Source organism: Macrobrachium nipponense, chromosome 39 (assembly GCF_015104395.2).
Source record: "Macrobrachium nipponense isolate FS-2020 chromosome 39, ASM1510439v2, whole genome shotgun sequence".
Taxonomy (NCBI): domain Eukaryota; kingdom Metazoa; phylum Arthropoda; class Malacostraca; order Decapoda; family Palaemonidae; genus Macrobrachium; species Macrobrachium nipponense.
The window spans coordinates 54,581,878-54,609,057 of NC_061099.1; the positions used below are offsets into that span (position 1 = coordinate 54,581,878).

Sequence of the window (27,180 nt, forward strand, 5' to 3'; positions counted from 1 at the left end):
CTACTTTCCATATTTTCTTTATTTTTTCCTTCATTTCTTGTAACGTGCTAGAATCCTTCTCATCTGAAATCAACTGATTCTTTATCACCTCCATGGGTGACCTTACCTGATGGACATATACTAACTGAAAAGGAGAATAACCAACGATGAATGTACGCTATCACGAACAGCAAATAGCAACATTGGTATGTAGACATCCCATTCCTTTTCATTTTCACAACAGTACGTGCGAAGCATGGTTTTGAAGGTTCGATGAAATCGTTCGACCACTCCTTGGCTCTGTGGGTGATAAGGAGACGATAAACAATGCTTAATATTCTGACAGGCTAAAAATGAGGTAAACTTTCTAGACGTAAAGTTGGTTCCTGGGTCGGTTTGAACTTCTTTTGGCAAACCTACCAGCGAGAAGAACTTAAGCGCTTCAATTATCTTATCAGCACTCACTGTTCTTAAAGGAATAGCCTCTGGAAATCTGGTAGCACTACACATAATTGTCAGCAAATACTCGTTACCTTTGCTAGACCTAGGCAGAGGTCCTACACAATCCAAAACCAGTTTCTCAAAGGGTTCTCCTGGAACTTCAATGGGTTGCAATGGCATCACCTTAGGGTCATGTTGAGCTTTACCTACTTTTTGACATAAATCACAATTTTTACAATATTCACTACAATCTTTCCGCATCTTAGGCCAAAAAAATACCTTAATAATTTCTCATAAGTTTTGTTTATACCTAAATGACCAGAATAACTACAGTCATGAGCAATACCTAGAACAAATTCCTATAACTACTTGGAATGACCACTTGTTCTACAACATCATTAACATTTCTACTCGTTAACTTCCTCATTAGGATTCCATCCTTTAAAAAGTAACACTTGCCTTCCTTCTCGATATCATTTATATCAACAAGGGCATTATCTCTTATTACCTTCAAATTATCATCTTCAATTTGAGATTTAACAAATTCTTCCTTATTAACTTTCAGCATTCGCAAAGGAGTACTGACTTTACTTACTTGTAGTGTTTCCGGACTATCTGTAAACAAGTTTTGTAAATCCAAACCGTCGTCATCATTTACCTTTCCTTCGGCACTCTTACTTCTTGTAGTAACTGCACAAGCAGGAAATAAGTTTGGAAATGTACATTCAACTTCTGTAATAAATGAAGAATTAAAGGGTTTTTCTGTCAAAATTGGATTACTGCTACCAAAAACTTTGTCTCCACATACATCATTTCCAAGAATTAACTCTACTCCTGACACTGGGATTTCTCTCACCAAAGCAATTTTAACATATCCCGAAATTAATGGAGTTTCTAACCTTACTTCTACTAATGGAGCTGAAAACTCAGGTCCAAACCCACGCAGAAGTACATACTCTCCAGTATCCTTCCACTGGTCATACATATTTTTTATCATTACAGACTGTACCGCTCCGGTATCTCTTAACCACCTTACTTTCCTTTTTTCAACACAAGGGAGGTGTAACCAACCATCTCCCATAAAAGGGTCATACAATTCAGTACCTTTGGATGTGGACTTCTCTTCAGGTAGTCTCACTCCATTTCCTTTTACAATATCCTCAATACAACCAACATTACTAACATTTTGAACATCATTGTTACCCATTTTGTAACCTATATTCTCATCAACATTACATATATTATTAACTGTCGATGCTATCGTTACAATACCTCTTACCTGGCCTAAGGGGAGAAGCAAACAAACAAGGACCTCTGTCACCACATGCTTGTGGTTGATTCAACAATGCAATGGTATTTTCAGGTTTATGATCATCCTTAAAATGTACAGGTTTTATCTTTAACTTTATTTACCACTTGAATTGGACGGTTTATTGTGCGATGTGGACAACTCCTACTGATGTGTCCTGGTTTGCCACAACTGAAACATACAAAATCTCTAAAATTTTCGCCTATATTTTGGTAACTAGGTGTAAACTGATCATTTACACTGTATCTGCTTGTCCAGCACTAACACTAGGACCAGAATTAGATCGACTTGCCCCTCTACCACCTCTATTAAAGGATTTATTATAGACTCCACGAGATGATACCTGTGAACTCGTAGTCTTACCTTGTGCCTTGTAAATTTTGCTGCTCTTCCCAAACTCTGCTCCTTCCAATTTTTAGGAGTGACGTCAGTATTATATAGCTTATGGGTCAATGCATAATTATCAGACAATCTAGTGGCTTCATCCACATTATCTACATCACGTTCATCCAAATATGTTTTAATAAGTGGATTAATACCATCCTTGAACTGCTCAAGCAAGATAAGTTCCTGAAGTTTACCGAAATCACCATTAACTTCTCGGGCATTCATCCACCTATCATACCACAGGCGTTGTTCCCGTGCATACTCCATATGAGTACGACTGTCTCTTTTTATCCAGCTTCGAAACTTCTCTCTATACCTCTCTGGCACCCATTCATAAGCTTTCCAAACTTCGGATTTAACTCTCTCATAATCCTTAGAATCATCTAAAGATAAGGCAGCAAATACTTCCCTAGCCTTTCCTCGAAAGGAGGTTTGAACCAACGTGCTCCATGACGTTCTCGGCCATTCACGCTGTTCTGCCACTTTCTCAAATTGTAAAAAAAATGCATCCACTTCATTTCAACAAAAATTGGTACACTTTTTACTGCATTGTCTATTCTAAAAGATTTTGGTATTTCTCTGGACTTTTCTTCTACTTCAAGTTTCTTCATCTCTAGCTCTATCCTCTTTTGCTCAACTTCAATCTTTTTTTGCTCAACTTCAGCTTCTACCTTCCTAACCTTTTCAGCTCTCTCATTTTCTAACTTCTTTAGTTCAACAGCTTTCTCATTCTCTAATCTAACTATTTGCAAATGAATCTGCATCTGCTCAACACTCATCCCTTCATAAACAAATTTGGACTTTTTTGGTTTAACCTTGCGTGACTGTTTTTTCACGTACGGCTTTGGCACCTTCCTCTTCACTTGCACTACCTTCTGTATTATTCTCACTAGCGCTTTGCTGGCTATCACTTTCTTGCCCTTCCCAACTCATTAGTAACAACCCTTCCTTATCAGACAAAATGCCTAAAGTCATTAGCGCCTCACTTACTTTATTTGAGATTTCTTGCTTCCTTGCAGATTCTGATTCTTCTACATTATAGTACCTAGCTAGAACAATCCAGTCTATTTTAGTTATACCTTCTAACTTTTCACCACTAGGACTACGTATGAAATCTTTCAAATCAAACATCTTTAATAACCTGCTCAAAATAACACAGCAAGACAAATATAGCACTAACACTATCACAACTCTCCCCCCTCTCTAAAGTACATGGAAGTACTGAAAAGCAATTAACAGTAGGGATACGTCAAGTTATGGTCGAATACGCTCGACATGAATAAAGTAACAATTAATAAGGATGCGTTCGGGTTTCGTTCGATAGAATGAGTAAACACTGAGTATGGATATGTTCGAGTTTCGTTCGATAGAATGAGCAAAAACTGAGTAGGGATACGTTCGGGTTTCGTTCGACAGGCCCCCATGTAACATAAAAAAAAAATCTCTCTCTATGGTAAGGATTTACGAGGAGAATATATCAGGAAACAGTGACAACCAACCCACACTATAACTTAAAATGTACTTTAATAACAATTAGTAAGGAAATTAAAGTCACAAACAGAACATTAAACAAATTACGGACGCATTGCACAAAAGCAAAGACTCGCCATACAGCACTTCATCAAGACTACTCATCACTAATCACTGCATTTTACAGTATAATCCCCAAGTCACAAAGCTTTACATCAACACAACATATAATTCACTGTAACATCAAAAGTTAGTGCAACCAACGTTACATCACACAAGAAAACGTCCAAATGGATAAACAATACATTACCATATATTCCTCAAAACTTGATACACTATTATAATCACTTGTTTGTTTCAGCTCCAACGAAAATCGTCGTTTTGGGCCTTTATATACCAGACTCACGCTAGACATCCATGGACCAAATATCATTGTTTCGGTACATTATCCTTGGCGACTACCGCCTACGCCAAGCGCTAACTGCCATCTGTTGTCTAGTGTACACACTTTTTTTCTATGCAAATATCAATTTTTAACCTTTTCTGCAATTTTACATTCAATAAATCAATATTCCTTTACAATATATATATATATATATATATATATATATATATATATATATATATATATATATATATATTATATATATAGATATATAATTATTATATATATATATATAATATAAATAAAAACAAGCTCACAAACAAAACCATGCACCCTAGTGATCCCTGGTAGTAGCCTATCATACATTGGTCTTTTGCCCACTGATCTCATGATCACTCAGAAAACAAACAAACAAAAGCACAGAAAGGTCTCAGATCCATCTACACGTGGTTATACTCTGGCATACCAGTGTAACTATTTTGTATCATGATCTTTCAGTCATTCTGGTGGTTATTCTTAATTCCTTCTGTGACCAGCGCTTCACTGCATGATTATCTTCAATGTCCCTTGCTCATCGCACTTACCACATATGATGACGAGTACATAACTCTTCATACATCCAAAATATGTTGTAGTACACCATCTATCAAGATATTATTGTTGAAGGTGCGCCTTTCCGTTCATGGTTTTCATTTCACTTTTGGAAGTTTCACCCAAATATCCTCCCTATTACCAATGGAGGAGGGACATCTCCTTTTCCATACCATTCATAGGTGCCAAACTTGGATGTCTTCTGTCATTTAAATATGCTTCTTTCTGTGGCACATAACCCTCACCTTGCCTTGGTTAGGCACCATATTGCACCAGAGTAATGCCTTCGTTAGGAAGTTACTCCCCCCTTTGATTGGACACAGTATGGAAGGAGTTGATGAGGGTTATGTAAAATTTGAGAACTGGTTCATAGGTGCAGAATGTTGTTTTTGTGGGTATAGGAGGGTAGGAATATGGATTATAAAGCGTAAGTAAGAAAGTTTAAGATGGAAAGAGATTACTTTGCGTGTCAGAAGAGAAGAGTATGTGCAAGTATACAAGCTGGAAAGATAGGATAAATAGGAAAGTGAAAGAGAAAAAGATATATTTTTTTTAATAAAGGAGAGAGAGGAGAAAATGAACAAAAACTGTAAAAACTGTAAGGAGGATCTCGGAAATTATACCAAAGGGGAGAAATCGAAAGAGGAAGACTAATGAACAAATGGAACTCAGAATAGGGGATACAAATGAAGAGAAGCTGTTTGAAGTGAATGCAACCCTGGACCGAGGGATTAATTTTTTGAAGGGTTGTTGAAAGTGGAGGATAGACGAAATGGAAGTAAATGCTGAGGAGATGTTAGGATGGTAACTAAGAGGTTAAATAATGAAAAGAAACCAGGAGTTGATGAGCTTACAAGTGAAAAACTGCAGGACAGTGGTGATATGTGGCTGACCAGGGTATATCAGTTATTTCTGGATGAAAGGAAGGTTCTAATGGGTGAGAGTAATGATTGATCATTTATACCTTTGTAAACGCACGATTATATAAAGCCTATGATAGAATTGGTAGAGAGACACTGTGGTGATTGTTGATGGATATAGTGTATATTATAGAAGAGAAGTGGACGAGCGTGAACAAAAGTTTTTGGCGTAAAACTAGGTTTGATATAAGAGTATGTTATGTTTCCAATACCTTTGTGGTTGGAGAGATGCTTGAAGTGAGAGAAAGGATAATAAATGTAAATTTATAGGATATGCAAATGAGTCATGAATGAGTGTGGAATGGTTCATGAGATTGGTATAGGACTGATTTGGGATAATGAAAAGAAACATCAGACTCGTAAACGAGTGTGAAAGTCTGCAAAAGGAGAAAGTGGAGAGTAAAAATGAGATCAGGAATAAGGTTATGATGTTTATGTAAACCAGACAGCTGGAGCTGTGACTGTTCATACGGATGGTGGAAGAATGGAGGCAGCTGATTCATACCAGCATATGAATGTGGATATGACAGATGATGGTAGGATATGAGATTAAAAGGCGAAGGAAGAAAGGCAGCGTTGGTTTGTGCAGAGTATTGGCATTCAACTTGAATTGTCTATGAAATCTAGAACTGGAATGTAGGAAGGGAGTGTTGAACTAACTCTCCTATATGGAAGTGAAGCATTGATGCTTAATGTGAATAAAAAAAATTGAAGAAGTAATGTGGGTATGGAGAAGTATTAAAAACGATAGATCAAAAGGTTTTGAGCGAGTTACGTCATGCGGAAAGAATGTACAATGATAGGTTGGTGGAACGAGTGCATAATTAAAAAATGTTTAGGGAAAGAAGAGAGGAAGAACTATAGGGTTTGGACAGATGGTTTGATAGGGGTATTGGAAAGGAAGGGCTCTAACATCCAGGAAACCCCAGAATGCATGAAAGATGTAGATGCAAATGGCGCATTGTGTGTAGCAGTTTTCATAAACTGCTGATAACCCTTCTGTATAGGTTTATGGAGCATCTAATGATGTGGACGTGTTACTACACAGGGGCTTCATCGATAATTCAAAAGTTACCACGCTGTGTTTGGGGAACGACTTAATGTAGAGAGGAAGAACATGCATGTATAGGTACGTATTTGCGTCTGAAGAAAAGAGTTAAAATTAGTAACATCATTAATTGTTTATAATTTTCATTGCAATTTTGAGACGTTAAAATCTGTTAGTTTGTAACAAATGATATGCCTTCGATTATTATTTTTCATGTAGAAGTTTATATCATTCGAAGTGTGTAGGAGACTGTGAAATTATATTGGCGGTATTAAACTGAACATCGATTTTAAACTAACTTTTTCGGTAGCTGGTTAGAGTGAATTTAGCTGTAAATTCATTTCTATAGTAGAGCAGATAGGTGAAATTTTCAGAGGAATTGTGCCTTTTATCCTAAAAACATGAGACTTTGCAACCTGTTAGGGGATGAATTTGGACTATATTCAGCTATAGGGGCATCTCAGATTTGGCCCACGGATTCTTTGGCAGCCAGTTAAAGAAAAAGCTGCTGCAGCCCCAGATGCATGTGTTGGCATTCTGCATATTTTGGTTCCTTTAAGCATGAACACTCTTTGTAGCTCACCAAGCATGTTAAAATTTGTGTATAACATGTATATGCACTAAACCAATAATGCAGATCTGTGATTATTGATTGCGACCTTTTTATTGAAAAATTTATCTCAGAAAAATGCCGACACAGTTGGACATAAACATGCTATTGTCTATTCAGAATTTTGGGGGGCTCCACATAGAAATGGCATCACTCAATGTCTTAGGTAATCTTCTGGATGGTAGTGGATGGACGGCCGCTCTAGGGGAGGCAGGAGTCACCTGGAACAGCTGATTCCTTCCTGAAAGTCACCCATGTAACTTGCACTCGCCGTGCTCATCAAGTTACAATTGCCAGTCTTAGTTTTCTCCTTCACAAGGCATATACTCAATACAGCAGCAGTATAAATGAAAGCTGCAAAGTATCTTTTCAAGACTGGTGAAAGCAAAGAGCTAAAGGAAGGTCTCAGTTCCAATTTTGGGACTTGGTAAATGATGGTGATGCTTTTTATCTGGGCCGTTCATGAAGCAGACTTCCTGTTATACATTGAAGCCCTTACCATGCTTGTTCCTTGGTTCTTTGCCTTATCACACTAACTATGCAAGTTGGATTCTAGTACACTTAAAGACTGCCATCCAAATGTGTATACTGAGATTTTGTCTGAAAACTTCACTGTCAAAAAGACAACACGCCCATTCTCTGCAATTGCCGTAGATCAGGCATACAAACAAAACAATGAAGCCGTGAAAGGTGAGGGTGAGCAGTAGGGGTCACTGAGAATCCATCAGCTCTGAGACAGTGGATGGTATGTGGCCCAGAGATGGCATGGATATTACAAGTTTGAATCATCAATGGATTCTAACAAGAAAACAAATTTGTGGCACCATGAACAGAACATGCATAACCAGCAGGCATTTTACAGAGATGTCAAATCACTATCACATGTCATTGGAACCATCGATAATCCATTTTGTGACAATAGTAATGATTTACTCACATTAGATAGCCACAGCATTGCTGACCAGGCTTCATTGACACAGCAAGGAAGGTAGAACAGTTGGGTAAGGACCAGTATACCACCTTTGCGGAGGAACGGCTTGTGTCACAAACAAAGCATATTTTGTACCCCATTCAAAAAGAATAACCTTCCCCTCTTTAAGCAGTCTCCTGCTCTAGAAAAATCCAAAGCCCAATTGCAAGTGTCCTCCCTGAAAAATGACTGCTCTCTGTTCTCCAGGCTTGTCAGATATGGGATGGTGATTTAGACAACTTTTTTCAGCATGAAAATCAAGCATGTCCACCATCCATTTCACAAATTGGTAAACTGAGACTTAGGACAAAATCTGATCTGGTAGAGTGCTTGGAGCGTATGACAGCTTCACATGCAGTTACTAAGCCTGATGTAGAGGTTATCATCTTTGAAGGTGTAGATGTGATTAACATGCTGAAACCTGGCTCAGCCAAAAACTTTTCAGAGTATGCAACTGATGCCTTGTTTCCATACCTTGCCTCACATTTGCAATCTGCTAAGAGAGTTGATATCATAGGATACCCATAAACAACAAAGACTAAAATCACACCCAAAGCAAGAGGGGAGAGGGCATCAGGAGACGTGTTGAGCCAACCAGTAAAATTCTTGAAAACTGGCAAGCATTCTTGCTAATCAATGAGAACAAAGAAGAACTGTTTGCATTCCTTGCTACCCAAGCAATTCTGTTACAAACTGAGTGCCAGATTATCAGCACACATAACAAAGATGTCCTCTGTTAATTGCCACTAGATGTAACCAACCTAGCTCCATGTACCCATGAGGAGGCTGACACTCGTATTATGCTTCATGTGTTTGATGCTGTGAAAGAGGAATACAACACAATCCAAATTCACACAGTGGACACTGGCGTCTTAGTTCTGACCATCATGGCAGCTCAAAAGCTTTAAATTTCTGAGTTATGGGTTGCTTTTGGTACAGGAAAGAATTTTTGATATTTGGCTGCCCATGAGATGGGACCGATCCCTTGCCTTACCCTTGTTCCATGCTTTCACTGCTTGTGATACAATGTCTTTCAACAGGAGGGGAAAGAAAGCCTGTTGGGAGACCTGGAAAGTATTTGAAAATGTGACTACCCCAGACTCCATAAACCAGTGGGTTGAGTCACTGGAACACTTTGTTGTATTGCTCTATGACTGCACCAGCAGTCTTGCTCAAGTGAATTAGGCCATAAAAGAATTATTTATAAGGGGAAGAGATCTTGAACACATCCCACCTACCCAAGCAACCCTTCTGCAGCATGTTAAGAGGGTGGTGTACCAGGTAAACTGCTGGAACCAAATGTTTGGTCCTGCACCAACACAACCATCACCAAGCGAATGGGGGTGGAAGCGAAGTTCCACAGGCAACTGGGAACCAGTCTGGACAACACTGCCGCAGGCTACTGATGCCTGTCAAGAACTCCTTGGGTGTGGGTGCAAAAAAGGTTGTGGTGGACACTGCAAATGTCGCAAAGCTGCTCTCAAGTGCACTTCTCTCTCTGCAAGTGTGATGGACAGTCTAGTCAGGAGTAACTTGCAAATATAAAGAGATGTCATTGACCTTAAAATAAAATTTTCATATGTAAATAGCAGTTACTGACGTTTACATGATGCAAACAAACGTTTTACTGTTACAACAGGGAACATGATAAAGTGAATATAGTGTATGCAATAGGTTTCATATCATAGAAATGAACATAATTTACCTTTAATGAAGATAAAATCTTACCGAATTTAAAAACAAAAAATTTCTTGTTTCTTATGCAAATTGTAGCTATTGAAGAGTATATAAGGCAAACAAACGTTTTCTTGTTACAACAGTGGACATGATGAAGTGAATGAAGTGTATGCAATAGGTTTCCATAACATAGAAGTGAGCATGATGTGGCTTTGATTAATGATCATATTATCTCACTGAATTTTAAAATTTAAAAAATTATACCTTGTTTACGTAAATTGTCGCTATTGAAGTATATATAATGCAAACATACATTCTGTTACAACAGGTGACATGATAAAGTGAATCTACGTATACTTTGTTTTTTTCCATCTGTCCATCCACCTGTGGTGTTTTCGCATGGTAACACTGCGTTCCAGGCTTTAAATAGTTACACTGTGTAAGTTTAAGGTAAATAAAAGGATATCTGGGTGTACATTTGCAACTGAAAAGCGTTTTAATAATTTACTGTATGTGAATTACACCGTTAATATGTGAAATAGGATATTACTGTGAATGTTGAATGTAAGCTGAATGTAACTATCTAAAGCCCGGGACGCAGTGTTACCATATGCAAACACCACAGGCGGGTGGACAGATGGAAAAAACCCGAGTATAGTGTATGCAATCGGTTTTCATACTAAAGTGAACACGATTTACCTTTATTGAAGGTCAAATCGCTTGAGAGTGGCCATCTTGAAAAATTGCCAGCACATTTTATGAAAGGGGGTGTGGGGGTTGATTCTGAGCTGCCCCTATTAGCCAAATATCTTCCTAAAAGCATGCCCCAGATGTGTGCCAAAGCTTATGCTTTTATGATTAAAAGCTCAATTCTTACACATGCCTGCTGTACTATATCTGTTATTTACTGTCTTTACATAATAGGCGATGCTTATTCAGACTGTGTTTTTATATTATAAGGAAAATTTTACAAAATTAGAGTACCCGAGAAACACTACGTAAAAAGTATGTTTCTATATTATAAGGAAAATTGAACAAATAAAAATACCTAAGAAACACTACGCAAAACTGATTCATATACAGAGAGGTAGAATATGCCAAATTAGAGTTCCTAGCGAAAATGAGCATTCAAACTCGTCTAAATCTTTGTCAGGTGAAAATCCAGCATTTATACTATCATAAACATAATTGGCGATTCCCATTATTAAAAAAAAATAGCGCAGAAATTACAGTAGACTCGTAGATAACTGACCAGGGTACTACAAGTACTTTGATAAACCTGCGATTACGAGTCTTGTCGTTGGCAGTAAAATATAATGATGCAGAAAAAAACTATCATAGCCACAGTATTATTTGTAGGAAAACCAGTTTCGTTAACTATGACTAAAGCAATTATGACAATTAGGTCCTCACGTTTCCTACGAATATTTTAATCTTAGGGAAAATCCTCCAGGTTTCGTAAGACTGTCTTTATTATGCAACAATTAAACTTTCGCAGACGGAAACTTCCAAGTAAATTAACACAAGTATAGAAAACCTGAGTCCAGCGTACTTATTAATAATCATGTGTGTGTGTGTGTGTGTGTGTGTGTGTGTATGTGTGTGTGTGTGTGTGTGTGTTGGTTGGGTGAGTGAGTGGGTTGGTAGAGGTTTTAGGGAATTGGGCCTGCGGTTGTGATATACGTGGCGCAGCTGGCGGTTTGAAAGTGCGTCCCTGAGAATGGTCGTACTGTGTCCGTGCTGTCAATTTTAAAGCTTTGATCTCTTAAACTGTCGAATTTATTCAGAGTCTAGTCAGTAACAGTAAAAGTGAAAACTAAGTGTGGCCGAAGGATTCAGTAACAAAAAAATAAATAAATAAAAAGACACTGGAATTAGCATATCAACAGAGCATATCCACTGATTAGCTTGGGTCGGTTAAAGAATGTAGATTTTCATTCTACATATTAAGCCGTATTTTGAACAATGTCTAGCATGGGATTTCTTTATGCTAACAGTTAACAAAATTCAGCATTACTGTTTTTATAGTACTGATATATATCATGGAATAGTAAAACAAGAACATTATCAGATTATTCTGCCGTTAAAAGTAAAAGAGTGCGTATTAACACATATTTAGTTATCTAAAAAAAAATAATTTAGTTAATATCTAAAAAATCATCTGATTATCTGAGAGAACCTCGGAGGATTATTGCCATAAACTGAATATTAATTAAGTCCTGACAGTATAACGCTGTTGCCAAGATTCAAGAAAACCTCCTGACCTTGAGACGTGTTCCTTGATTTCTCTCCCGAGAAGTGACACTGACCGTTGAGTCTGAACTTCTGGACAAGCGAAAGTTATCGTCAACTGAGTATCTGCATCATGATATGCTGAAAGTCGCGTCTATGCTATCATATAAGTTATCATATGCCCGGAATAAACATAATAATGAACGTACGTTTACTTACACAGTACTAAAACATAAAAATAGAAAATGGAGAAAACTTAGCCCATGACAAACACTCAATTATCCTGTGTATTCTAGTTCTGTAAATAGAGAAATGATGGAAAAGGTAGTTGTACCAAAGGGTAGTTTAAACAAAATGCCAGATACTATCCTGATGATGACTTAGTTTTTTTTTTTTATCAGCTGCCGGTTTTAACTATTTTTTTGTGAAACGCAATTTTTATTGAACATCAAAGATAACCCAGCTTTGTTGCAAATAACTCATCAGCTCAGTACTTACATATCACATTGCCCTTCGTAACCAGTTATCGCCTTGACACTATTAATTGTGTATTTTTGTGTTACGACTTCTTAAATAGTTGACAGTTTTGAGAGTTTGATGGCGCTGTAAATTGTTGGCGACCAAAAGTCATTTTTCACACAACTTAAATAAAGTTGATCGACAGTTCTAGTTGCTCACTGCTCGCTCTACAAACAATGTTACGGACTCATGACTCTTTAGATTCTAAACTAGTTTGCTCACTGCTCGCTCTACAAACAATGTTACGGGCTCATGACTCTTTAGATTCTAAACTAGATTCCAAACTAACTCCCAGCATCAAGACTGGTTCTCGTTCACATATATTCATCTGAATTTTTGTTAAGTAGAATTAATTTTCCTCATTTTCCCACCACGAGCTGGAGTTTTTGTCACCTTTGTTGATTACTTTGTGAACAGAACTTCTATAAATCTAGGGTTTTTTTTTTTTTTTTTTGTCTTTTTAGCTCCTGTTTTATCCCATTTAATTGCCAAGATACCTTTATATACAAATATATCCCCAGGACGTTTTATATACAAATATGTCCACAGGACGTTTTATATACAAATGTGTCCACAGGACGTTTTATATACTAATGCGTCCACAGGACGTTTTATATACAAATATGTCCACAGGACGTGAGTACCTTGTCGTGCATCTTTCAGTGTTTAAGGAAATGAGCTAAATCGCTAAATAAAGAAATTTCAGATAAACATCAAACAAAAGGGTAAAGGTCGTTTAATTTGCCAAGATTAAAGTATTGATGGCATGATGCATCTGCCTATGCAGTGCTCAAGAAAATAAAATAAGCAAAAAATCAGGGAATGCTTGCCCTGATCTCACCAAAATGTATCTGTTTAGCTCCTGTATTTATATCAAATATTCTTCGTGGTATTCAAAAAATAAGCTTTATGCAAAATTAATGGATGAAAGATGAAGGTCATATCATGAAGATGAAAGTCATCAAATTTTCTCATAGTGAACGTGTTCATACCAAACTGAATCTGGTGTTATGCTATATGAAAACATCCTTCTTGATATTGAAGAAAATGAACTTAAGGTCAAAATCAAGAATTGGGAGCTTGGGGCCTTACAGAAGGTCAGGGTCATCAAAATGCCCATAGTTGAACATACTCGCAAAAAGTAACACGTATATGAAATTAGATGACAGTATCTCTAGTAGTTTCTTCAACAGTGAGCTTACCGCGTACCATAACATTTTAGTGTTTTCCTGAAAAGTATTGAAGCTATATTCTATGTTTGTATGGTGTTTTTACGTTGCATGGAACCAGTGGTTATTCTGCAACGGGACCAACGGCTTTACGTGACTTGCGAACCACGTCGAGAGTGAACTTCTGTCACCAGAAATACACATCTCTCACACCTCAATGGAATGCCCGAGAATGGAACTCGCGGCCACTAAAGTGGTACGCCAACACCATACCAACCACGCCACTGAGGCGCTTATATTCTATGAGAGAGGCTCCCAAAGAGAGGTTATAAGCATTCTGAGTCGGATTTCATTAAGACTTCTTCAATAGTGCGGCGCTGAGGATGAGAGATTTTACTGAGAATGCATACTTTTTTCTCAAAGCTTCCATGAACCTCTTGAGGTTGTTGTCGTGTTTCTCCTGTGTGTGATCAACAAATTGTTACATCATTAATTCATGCATATATCAGCTCAGCTTTTCTTCAGAGACGATTTGGTCAGTTATTCTCCCGACCCTAATGCGATTCGTCAGAATTGTTATTGATATTCACAGGCTTCCAGGACAATTATTTGTTGATGCCCACTTTGCATATTGATTGCAGTGAAAACTCTGTTCTGGGCAACTTTTGTTGCAACACCATCATTTTAGGTAATGGATAGGGATCCAGTTACGTAAGATGTTTTATGGTTTGAGAATAGTGACTAGCATGTAAAATGTTTTATGTTTTGAGGATAGTAAGTGACTAGTCTTTTATACACAGTGAAGGCCAGAGCTCTCCATTATGAGTTGCTAGGCTTGGTAATGACCGCTTTCAACATTTATTTTGATTCAGTTTATAAAAGATCCACCAGCATTTGAGTAACACTAGATTTAACTGAGATTGGCATACAATCTATCTGCATGCTGGCTGTCAGATGGAGGCAGTACATTCTTAGTGGGGAAGACACAAGCATAGTTTCAAGGACTGTGTCCTCTTTTGAAGTTCTGCACAACAGTTATAATACACTTTAGACTCGGAAGAAAGGAGCCTGGGTAAGGTCAACCTCCTAAACACTACGGCTGAAGGCCAGTTACAGATACAAAGGACATATGAAGGGAAACTTCTAAGGGTCCCTTTAAATGGAATATATTTAGTAATTAATTACTCAATGTATTCACGGGCGCCATAAAGGCGCTAGGACTCTCAAGGTCCGACTTATTACTGAGAAAAGTTGCTTATAGCACTGGAATCACGTGATCTGGTGCCGACACTTGGGAGGACTTAGAGCACGGTTAGGGGTTGCCCAAAGTGTTGAAGGATAAAGTAATCCACCTCTCACAGCAGGGATGAAGGCGATAGTATACCTGGATTGAGGTATTGCTTTATAAACACACGTGCGACACAAAGTACTGATCAAATCCGGTGATGCTGCCAAATCTTCAGACTTACTTAATATAAATCTTACATTTTCAGAATGCCCTCAAATTGCAAGCAGTGACTGAAATACTTCACAGGAAGTTATTGTATTGAATGGGAGGGTGTAAAACAAACACAGACTTACGTTATCTCCTCTAGTAATTTCTCTTAGCGATTGATAATACCAAGAGGTCAATCAAGCAATTAGCAATAGTAAATTACATACAAGGCAACCACAGCACTTAAATTAGATTAGCTTCATAGAACAAGGAAGCACAGTTGTGGAGGGGATGACAAGGGATACTTATGAACATTCACACAAAACCCAGAGACGAAAAATACAGTAAAAGAGATAAAATTACTGCCACATTACGCCAGTACTTTACCATCTTTGATCACTGGTCTCCGCTTCTTAGGCCGGGTATTCACGCTCAGGTTTACCCAAGGCCAATACAGTAGAGGTCAGACAGAGAAGAGATTATCGGTGACTCACCTTCCAGAGTGGGCCACAATTCACCCCACGCCGACACAACATTCCCACCTGACCCTTTTAAGTGACCCGTGGCCGACAACCACAACTTAGGGTCTTTCTGGAGATGTGGCCCACGAAATTTGTCTCGGCCGTTTCTCTCCAACTAACCTATACTATATTGGCCTTGGGTTTACCCGACAGTCTCCCTGTCAGTTCATCGAAACTGACGTTAAAACGTACGTGTGGACGACAGTTAGTGGGGGGAGTCAGTCCACTCACCAAAACTGATGAACTGATGGAATTACCTAAAGTTCTTGCGACCAACTGACTGGTGATCGCACATGTGGACGGGTAACCAACGATTTTATGACAGTTCGCTGCTGGATTTCACCTGGGAAGGATCTCAGAATATATACATTACATAAACTATGTATAGGCGTAATTCATTTCATTGTTAGACCCTGAGCGCGATTTGTAGACCGTTGTGAGTCCAAATCATATAATAAACAAAAACCATTTCCATGTGATAAATACAGTTTGGTATTGGCCTAGGCCAGTCCCATACCATACTATGTTATGCCTTTTTGCTTCTATTTTCAAGTGAATGGGCACAGCAGCTACTATGAGATTCAAGGTCTCTGTAACACGGTTTTTTGGACTTTGCTCCTTGTCAAAGCATCGGATGTAGCTGAAAGTTGACATATGTATATTTTACAACCACACACAAATTTTGTCAGCATTATCAATAACCTAAACCCGATAGTTTTCATTTTTATAGAGTGAAAATGATCTAGCCGACGCCATGGCCAATGATTACGAGCCAAGAGTCGAAAAACATTCATTACGTAAGCAAGGTAAACAAACACCTTTTGACTAAATGTTGCCTACTGCATTGCTTGTATTTAAATTTGTATGTCATTGTTGCCAGAGGTTTGGCCTTCGTTACGTATAGCCAATCATCCATCAAGAAAGAGGGAAGAAATGATGTCATAAGTTACGTAACGAGTGCGTTCGAAACCTTTTCTCTGAGTAAGTTGGCCCGTCTTCAAAAAAGGTCACTTTTACATTATAAGTACCAAATTTATTCAACGTACGTAGTGCAGAATACACTCAAAATTTATGTGTTGATATAATATGTATTCTGAATAAGCGTTATATTTATGAAATGCATAGATAAAAAGTTATTGCGAAAAAACCGTGTTACAGAGGCCCTGAATCTCATAGTAGTCGATGTAGCTTCAACTCCTTATCGGCCAGCAGAGTTTCTATTGCTGTTATATAGTGTTGCCACGACGAAGGCTACACGAGAAATGAGGGAAATGACCTCGAGTTGACTGTCCGACTAAGTTCTACTCTACATCTGGACGCTCATCCGTCGAACGGTCGTGGGTGGACTGACAGGTAAACCTGAGCGTGAGTACCCGGCCTTAAAGGGTGCCAATGAATAAAGGGAGATGCACTTTAACTGGGTTTGCGGAGCATCTGAGAGCGCGATCCGTTGTTGTTTGAGATTAAGCTGACCTTACGCCAGCACGGGCTCTTGCTCCTAGAGCAGCCCGTAGTGCGCGATCCTCTCAGTGACCTCTTGTATTAACTTTGTGTGCCCTCCAGCGGCTTCTGGATTAATTATCGGCTTTTGGGACAGTTGGCAGAAAAGTAGAGGAGAGGGATGAGCGCCTCAGTGGCGTGGTCGGTATAGCCGCGAGTTCGATTCTAGGGCATTCCACTGAGGCATCAGAGATGTGTATTTCTGGTGAGAGAAGTTCACGAATCACGACGTGGTTCGGAAGTCACGTAAAGCCGTTGGTCCCGTTGCTGAATAACTACTGGTACCATGCAATGTAAAAACACCATACAAACAAACAAACAGAAGAGAAGGATGCACAGATCGGGGAGAGAGAGAGAGAGAGAGAGATGCCTCACGATTGTTAGCTTGGAAAAGCAATTTGATTTGTGTTATACTGAGTGGCAAAATGGGGATAATATATACTAAGAGTGAGATGCAGCCATCCAAATGGGATGTGAGCACTAACTAGCATGCTACTTAAGGACACTTATCCAAGGCAACATCACAGCACAATACGCCAAGCACAAACAGTAGGAACTCTGTGTGATTATCATTATCAAGGTCAAACTCAGAAAGTCAGTAGCCAAGTATATGGAAGGTTAAATCTTTTGTTGTTGGAACTATCTTGGAACTCATGAAATATTCAAAGTTTTGTGTGTGTGGATCGCAGGCTATAGGCATCTTTAATTAGATACTAACCAGCTCTTGTCAAATACCCTGGAGAGGTTGCAGTCACTAAAACAAGATTGGAAGTAGATATATTTTGAGAAGAATTAGGATGTACTACCCGTGAGTAATAGCAAAAGTTCGCATATTGCCCCCATCTTTTTTTCATGTAACTGTCTTATTACAAAGACATCTACTAACTGTCCTACTTCTCTCTGTGTGAAACCGTTTGTTATTCAGCATTCTTTACAATTCCTCGTAATCTTGTCTCAATTATACTTTCTAAAATCTAAAACAAATGTTCTGTTGGTTTGATTCCTCTATACTTACCACATCACCCCATAATAGTTTCCTTCTGTTTAAACACATTTACGATGTGACAACCTTTCCAGCCATTTGGCAGTACTTCCTCCTCCTGGTTCTCCTGAACACTCCATTACCCATTCTGAGTAACTTTATTCCGACTTTCCGAGTGCCTTCAGCAGTTCAATTTGTATTTATTCTTTATATGGTTTATTTCCATCACCGTCGAATATTTATTATAACTGTATTTATCACGAAACACATTTAAAAAGTCATGCCATCAAAGAACTTCATTGAAGAGAGTCACGAGCTGAAATTGGCAAATGAATTACATTTGAATACGTTCCAATACAGCATGGATCGACACATATGCAAGTTGTAGGTTACGTGTACCCTATCCTATGTATTTTGTCAACGTTATAAAGCACATGCCGTATCTGGCCACACAGATGTAGTATGTTTAGAGAAAATTATTTAGTATTCCCCACGCAAAACTTTTCTTTTCTCCATCAAATGCAAAACAGGATAAAAAAAAAAAAAAAATACTGTACAGCTGAGATGCATTACAAATTTTAACGTTCCTCTGAGTTCCTCTGCTAACCGTGAGAGGTAGATTATTAGTTGTTTTGTTGACGTCTGCACCGTACACTTCGGAAATCACTTGACAAGTGAGACAAGTGCCGATGAAGTGGGGAACCAGACAATGAGTAGTGACACTGTTTACTGAAGTGCAATAGGTTTCTCGTGGAAATGGGTGGCGGACGCTTAATCCGGTTTATGATTCTAGTCTTGGTGGTAGTTTTAGTGTGGAAGGTTTGGGACTATTCAGCGCTCCCAGTAGTAGAAACACCCAACTTCAAAACCAGCGTCAGAGATTCCCAGACAGAGGCGACTCCCGCCAAGGCAAACCAAATTCAGAATGACGGAATTTTGAATATTCTTCCAGCCCCCGACAAACCTGAGGATATTGTGAGTACAGAACCATGGAGGCCTGTCTTTGTACCAAATTTACTTTTTTGTAGCCTACCTAGCTAGGTTAAAGGTTGTAAAAGCCTACTCAGCGATTGAATGTCAATTAGGGTAAAACACCGCTGTGCGGCCAGGCGGCCACCTGTATGGCAGCGCGGCCACTTTCCCAAAAAATAACTTTAGCACTGCCAGTAAGCTAACATAGAGGTCGGTCACAAGCCAACCTCCGTGAAAGCAACACCTCGAGATCTTTACTTTCCTCTCGAAGTAAGTGTTTTCTCCCAAGTAAGAAATTAAGGCCATTATTTCCTATTAAACAGAAGATAGGGGAACAGCCGACTGGACTAGCTGATCCAGTTTCCACCGCGTTTGAAGCCACCTTCTGAAAAAGTACTTCAACACGTCCTGACACCGGAGATGGTCATCAGTCACGAGTTATTGGTGGTGAGAGGAGGAGCTCGAGACCTCTACTCTCTTCTCCAAAGTCAGAAATTGAAATTATATTTTAAGAGTAATGAAAAGTCTGGCTCTACACAGTGCATGCTACCTCCATGACGCTTTTGAAATTTTTATTTACAACTCCAAATATTTAGAAGAATGACGCCATCTTGATGATTGTGGAGTTCCTTGTGTCAATAGACTTCCCATTTCATGTGCTAAATCCACTCACCACTTGCACCCATAGAGGCTGGGGCACTTTCTTCACAAAAGTTGTAAACAATGACTTCCAACCACTATTCTTCCAAGGGAACTACGATTTTTGGTAGAAGAAGAAGAAGAAGTGTACACTAGATAATTATTCAAATAAGTAGTTAAATGGCAGAATAAGGTCTTGAATTGCATAAGTTTTTTTACATATTCATGATTATTAACCCTTGAACGCTGAAGCGGTTAAAAAAAAAATGTCTCCCGTGTGCCGGAGGTGTTTCAGAGTGAGCGCGGAAGCGGAAAAAATATTTTTTTCAAAAAATCACAGCGCGCTTAGTTTTCAAGATTAAGAGTTCATTTTTGGCTCCTTTTTTTTGTCATTGGCTGAAGTTTAGTATGCAACCATCAGAAATGAAAAAAATTATCATTATCATATATAAATAATGCGATATATGATAGCGCAAAAACGAAATTTCATATATTGTATTCAAATCGCGCTGTGCGCAAAACGGTTAAAGGTAGCAAGTTACTTGTTTTTTCGTTGTAATGTACACTAAATTGCGACCATTTTGGTATATAACGCATTGTAAAACGATAAAAGCAACACAGAGAAAATATTATCACAAAATAATGCATGAATTCGTAACGCGCGGACGTAAACAAATATTTTTTTCAAAAATTCACCATAAATCTAAATATTGTCCTAGAGACTTCCAATTTCTTTCAAAATGAAGACAAATGATTGAATATTACTATACTGTAAGAGTATTAGCTTACAAATGCAGTTTTCGACCATATCTGAAGAGTTAAAGTTGACCGAATGTCGAATTTTTTATATATATTTTTTTATATGCAATTATTTCGGAAATAAGAAAAGCTACAACCTTCAAATATTTTTCGTTTTATTCTACATGAAATTGTGCACATTTTCATATATAAAACTCTATGAAATGCCTAATATGAAATGAAGCAAATATTCCGAGAATGGGAAGTACGCATTTCGGAGATTTGTGGCGGAGAATCCGCGCGCAGAGGGAAGGAAAGTTTTTTTTTTTTTAATTCACCATAAATCTAAATATTGTTCTAGAGACTTCGAATTTGTTTCAAGATGAAGATAAATGACTGAATATTACTAGACTGTAAGAGTTTTAGCTTACAATTGTGTTTTTCGACCATTTCGGTAGTCAAAGTTGACCGAACGTGGGTTTTTTTCTATTTATCGTGATTTATATGCAAATATTTCAAAAATGAGAAAAGCTACAACCTTAAATTATTTTTTTTTGTATTCTACATGAAATTGCACACATTTTCATATATAAAACTTTATGTAAAGGCTAATATAAAATGGTGCAAACATTACCACAATCGCACGTATGATTTTTTCGGAAGAGTTACCGCGTGGACGTAAAGAAAATTTTATTTTTTTCATAAATTCACCATAAATCGAAATATTGTGCTAGAGACTTCCAATTTGTTGCAAAATGAAGGTAAATGCTTGAATATTACTAGAATATAAGCGTTTTAGCTTACAATTGCGTTTTTCGACCATTTTGGTAGAGTCAAAGTTGACCGAAGGTTGAAAATTTGTCACTTATCATTTTTTATATGAAAATATTTCAAAATTGATAAAAGCTACAACCATGGGTTGTTTTTAGTTGTATTGTGCATGAAATTGCGCACATTTTCATATATAAAACTTTATGTAACGGCTAATTTAAAATGGTGCAAACATTACCACAATCGCATGTATGATTTTTTTCGGAAGAGTTACCGCGCGGACGTAAGGAAAAGTTTTTTCATAAATTCACCATAAATCGAAATATTGTGCTAGAGACTTCCATTTAGTTGCAAAATTATGGTAAATGATTGAATATTACTAAAATATAAGAGTTTTAGCTTACAATTGCGTTTTTCAACCATTTCGGTAGAGTCAAAGTTGACCGAAGGTTGAAATTTTGACATTTTTCATTATTTATATGAAAATATCTCAAAACCGATAAAAGCTACAATCATGAGTATTTTTTTGTTTTATTCTACATAAAAATGCGCACATTTTCATATATACTCCATGTAATGGCTAATTTAAAATGGTACAAAAATTATGTCAAAGTGACGAAATAATTTCCGAGATGTGTCACAGATACTTTTTAGTGCAGCAAGAAAGAAATTCGCGCTTGCGCGCCTGCGTAACGATTGTAAACAAAACAACACCTTGATCCGTGAACTCCCAGCATCCCCCAAGGCGCGTGATTCAAGAGTTTTCGGCTGGTAGGCCTAAAAGTATTTTTCCGCGAATTTTTAAAAAAACTTTTGTATGTCGACGTAAAATACGTCCAGTCGGCACCTGAGAGACAAAAAATGTTGATGTAAAATACGTCCAGTCGGCAGTAAAGGGTTAATTTGAAAATATTCGTTGTTGAAAAAGTAACTAGATTCCTGACTCAAATATCAGCAGTTTTGCTTGCGAACGGTACCTACGGCGTTCTTCGCTCTCTTCAATTGTTTATCAGTGTTGCCAATTGGTATGTGTTTACCCTCCAAAATATGTATAAGACTTACACAAAACTGGGGAAATAAGTGAAATTAGCGTATCTCATATGTACTTCAGAAATATCTGTAATTTTTGGGGTTAATTTGGTTGCAAAAAAGGAATAATAGACATGAATTAAATAAATGTTTTGAAGTGACAAAGTAAAGTTAAACTAAATAATGAGTAAAGTAAACAGTTAAGGGAGTAAAGCTTTTCACCTCGTAAACCGTGTAGTACTTGTGTGCTGCCCGTAACTGTGTTTGTGGAGTGAGCACTTAGGAACCAGGAACCGCAACGTAGTTCAAGTGCAATTTGGAGTGAATTAAGACCAAAACATGCATAATTACAATCAAATAAGCACTGTGGAGTTTCAGTTGTGATGGTAGTAAGTATAAAACCACTGATTACAAGGTAAAAATGAATTTCAGTTCAAACCATGACCCCAGGAGTAAGAAGTTTTATACTTTCACTAGTATAGGCAACAAAATGTTTTATTGTGCTGATTACAACTGCAATCTTGAGTAAGATCAATAAACGTTACATATATATGCTAACATTGTTCAAACGAGTGCTGGGAAAGATGGTGGCTTCGCTGTGCTTACGAACGGCACCTCACGCGGGTGCCACCATATTCGATTTGAAAACTGCCTTGAAAGCATATTTTACGAAGACCTCACATGCTTATTTTAGTTTGTATGGTGCTTTCATATATCACATTATGTTGACAAAACTTCAATCTTTTGAATGGTATGCTTAAAGATGTAATTGTATTCTTATTTCACCAGTTAAATATCGAGTGAATAAGGCTGATCCACACGGTGACGATGGATCCACTGCGGTGTTTCCCCCTTATGAAAGTCTACCCATGCGCACTGTTAACTTACCTCCATGACACTTGAAATTTTTACTTAAAACACCTAACATATAGAAGATTGACTCCATCTCGATGTTTGTAGAGTCACTTGTCTATACAAACTTCCTGTTTCCTGTGCTAAATCTGCACACCACTCATACTCATAGACGCTGGGACACTTTCTTCACAACAATCTTAAACAATGATGGTGTTTACACTTGTGGGCGGGGCAACATGGCGATTGTTCAGGAAGAAGAAGGTTAAGAGTGTGCTACATAACATTTAAATAATTAGTTAAACACCAGAATAAGGTTATGAATTGCATAAATTTATTACGTATTCATGATAATTCATTTTAAAATATTCGTTATTGTAAAAGTAATGAGATTTCTGACACAAATTTCATAGGTTTTGCTGTGAACAGAGTCGATGTGTTCGCTCTTTCCTATTATTTTATCACTGTTGCCAATTAGTTTTTGTTTACCCTCCAAACTTAGGATGCTACTTACACAAAATTGTCGAAATAAGTGAATTTAGCATAATTATTTGTAATATATATATAAATATTAGAGCAACTTTATCATTATTGCATTACTATGACATCTAGAATTCATGGAAACTGTTTGTAAAGACATTGGCATATGTATCAAGTTCCACTAAATTGGCAATGATGACTTGCATGCATTAAAGGTTACATTTGTTTCAGCCATACAATTATTGAAAATTAAAAACAAATTATTTTGGCCATACAATTATTAGGAATGAAAAAAAAGTCAAAATAGTAATATAGACTTAAATAAATGAAAAGTGCTAGCAAAAAAGTACAAATTTTGTCATAAACGATTCATGGATTCTGGCTGCCAGACTTGCAAGGCTGAAAAATTATTCCCATCATGGATGGCTTTGCAGTAACAAACTCATGTATTTTAAGTGAAATTTGGAGTTAATTGAAAATGAAATGTGTATAATTACAATCAAATAAGCACTGTGGAGTTTCAGTTGTGATGACAGTAAGGCTAAAGCCACCAATTACAAGGTAAAAATGCATTTCAGTCAGTTCAAACCATGACCACAGAAATAAGAAGTCTCATACTTTCACTAATTTTGGCAACCAAATGTTTTAGTGTGCTGATTACAACTACAATCTTGAGTAATATTAATAAATGTTACATATATATGCAAATATTGTTCAAATGACCTCTGGGAAGGATGTGGCCACGACTGTAGGACCAAATTACACACTCATCCATACCATGTCATATTAGATTTAAAAAACTGCCTTGAACACATATTTTATGAAGACTTCACACGCTTATTTTACTTTGTATGGCAGTTTCATTATCACATTTTGTTGAAGAAACTTCATTCTTTTGAATGGTATGGTTAAATATTGAATTGTATTGTTGTTTCACCAATTAAATATAGAGTGAAAAAGTGGCCCATTTTTCCTATCAAATGGCAGCTCAGTGATGTTTTACCCTAGTTTACTTTACTTGACTGTGAATCGAATTAAGATAAATTTAAATTGGTAATCACACAGTTTAGGGGTCCAAAATCACTGCATTACATAAAGTCAAGATTAGCACACAGATTTATCAAATACCTAGGATTTATACTAGTAAACGACCGGGCTGTGACATAGTGAGCTACCTCCCCCGGAATGTGGCCACTTCCTAAAAAAGTACTTGAGTATGCTCCCATGAGCATTAGTCAAGAGTTGTGGCCCATCCAGGCAGCACAGCAAGACCTTTATTGCGAAGTAAGAGTTTTCTCTGAATTACAAAGAACAGTCACCTCTTGGTTAACAATAGGGGGTTACGTTCCTGGAGAGCGCACATTAATTTAAAAAGCGTTATTTGAACATATTTTTCCCTTAAGAAATAACAGTAATAAGGGGGGTTACATTCCTGGACTTGGGGAACTCTGTACTACTGCATTTTTAATATAATACTATGTAGGTCAGGCAAAAAAGAAAAACAGAACAAAATCTTTCACTTTATTAATAAATAAACAAAGTTTTTGTACAAGTAACTTACCCAGCAGATATATACTTAGCTATAGACTCGGTCGTCCCGACAGAATTTCAAAACTCACGGCACACGCGACAGGTAGGTCAGGTGATCCACCATTCCCGCCGCTGGGTGGCGGGGTCTGGAACTATTCCCGTTTTCTAAGCCATAATTTCTCTGTCGGTTGAACGGACAACACCTATTGTTCGTTCCTCCATCTTGGATTTCAACTCGTTTGCCGAGAATTTGGATTGGTTTTTTTTGGTGACGTATTCTGTTTTTTCTCTGGCTTGGCATACGCTATTGTGGACTGTTTTTCGACTTTGGTTTTGACTACTCTTTCACGATGTCTGACGCTAAGGCTTCACCTATGTTTAGAGTTTGCAGTAGGGAAGAATGTAAGGTTAGGCTGCCTAAATCGGCATTGGATCCGCATAGTATTTGCGCTAAATGCAGGGAGAATGAATGTTCTTTTATTAACACCTGTGTAGAATGCGAGAACCTTACGGAGCTTGAATGGAAGGAATTATCATCATATGTTAGGAAGCTTGAGAGAGATAGAGTGAGAAAGGCTTCAGCTAGGTCATCTAGTAGATCTTGCTCATTAGAACAAGAAATTAACTCTCCATCTAACAATTTTCCCTTAGCCTCAGCTGCTTCTCCCTGTTCTGAATCCAAAGATTCTTCGTCAGAGAGGGAAAATGTAAAAGCTTCTATTAAGAAACTTCAAGCCCAGCTACGAGCCCTAAACCAAGGTAAGAGTGGTGATAGTGACTTGTGCAGTGTCCCCAGTGCAGTGGAGGGGGCGTCTGACCGGTTCCTCATTGCTCCTAGGCCTAGACCTCTTCCAAACTCCCAGGACCAGAGGAGGAATGTCGAAAGCCGCAGGGAGGATGCAGAACATCCCCAACGGTCAGGCGTCCTTCTTGCAGATCCTGTTGTTAAGTCCCAGGCTGCCTCGGATTGCCGCAGAAAAGGCGTCCTAAAGGAGTGTTTTTCGGCCTCAGACTCTTCCTCTCCTAAACGAGGATGGAGTTCGGCCTCCCGTTCGCGCCCTTTGAAGAGAGCCTGGAAGGCGCCTAAAGGAGACGCGGCTGACTCCAGCCCAGAGCGTTTTCCCGAGGATTGGCCTTCGGGACCTAAGAAGACTAGACTAGAGGAGGCCTGCCTCTCAGGCATTCCGACCCAAGAAGTTTTTGGGTTAATCTGCAAGAGCAGTTAGCTTCGCTCGTAGGCTCTTTTGCGAAGGACTCTACAAGGAGGAAGGATGTCTCGCTCCCAGTTAAGAGTTCCGCTAAGCGTCCTTCTTCGTATAGGAGAGAACTCTCACGATCTCCAGGGCGTTTATCGCCTTCGTCGAGAGACTCGTCGGATAGGAGTTGTTCTCCTGAGAGAAGAGCCCTTTCGCCCTATAGGCTGTCTTCCCCGAAGCGCCCTCTTAATCGCAGCGAATCGAGCAGAAGTCTCGATCGGTTTAGGTGCAAGGAACCGGAAAACCGATTTAGGTATCAGGATCCCTTGGGTCTTCAGGACCAGGAACCAGACAGGCGCAAAGAGGCAGCAAGACGCAAGAAAGGGCGTCAAGAGCCTCTTAGAACGCAGGATTCAGGACGTCAGGATTCGGCTAGAAGGCAGGAATCAGGACGCTATGAGCCAGGACGCCATGAGTCAGGGCGCCATGGGTCAGGGCGCCAGGAGTCAGGGCGCCAGGAGTCAGGGCGCCAGGAGTCAGGACGTCAGGAGTCAGGGCGCCAGGAGTTAGGACGCCAGAAAACAGGACGCCAGGAGTATGTTAGGCGTCAAGCGTTAGGGCGCCAAGAGCCTGTTAAGCATCAGGATTCAGGACGCGAGGATCTTTTCAAGCGCCCTGAATCAGGACGCCAGGAGCCTAGCAAGCGCCACGAACCCGACGAACATAGACAAGAGTCTAGTAGGCACAAGAGTGTTGCCGACAGACAGGAGCCTCACTCCTCGTATAGGAGTGATAATGTTCCGCACTCCCCTTCTCGGGAAAGGAGTT

General features: G+C 38.5%; 1 protein-coding gene across 2 annotated transcripts in view; it reads left to right on the forward strand.

The window, feature by feature from the left end:
• The window catches only part of LOC135210358 (gamma-interferon-inducible lysosomal thiol reductase-like), a 168,563-nt gene that overhangs the window by 47,685 nt on the left and 93,698 nt on the right, over positions 1 to 27,180 (forward strand). Inside the window, exon 1 of one of the 2 annotated variants that reach the window (XM_064243255.1) lies at positions 18,776 to 19,120. The exons of the other annotated variant lie outside the window; for it this stretch is intronic. Coding sequence (XP_064099325.1) covers positions 18,902 to 19,120 — 219 coding nt within the window. The 5' untranslated portion in view covers positions 18,776 to 18,901. Of the gene's footprint in view, positions 1 to 18,775; positions 19,121 to 27,180 lie in introns of those variants that run through there. 2 annotated transcript variants of the gene reach the window in all.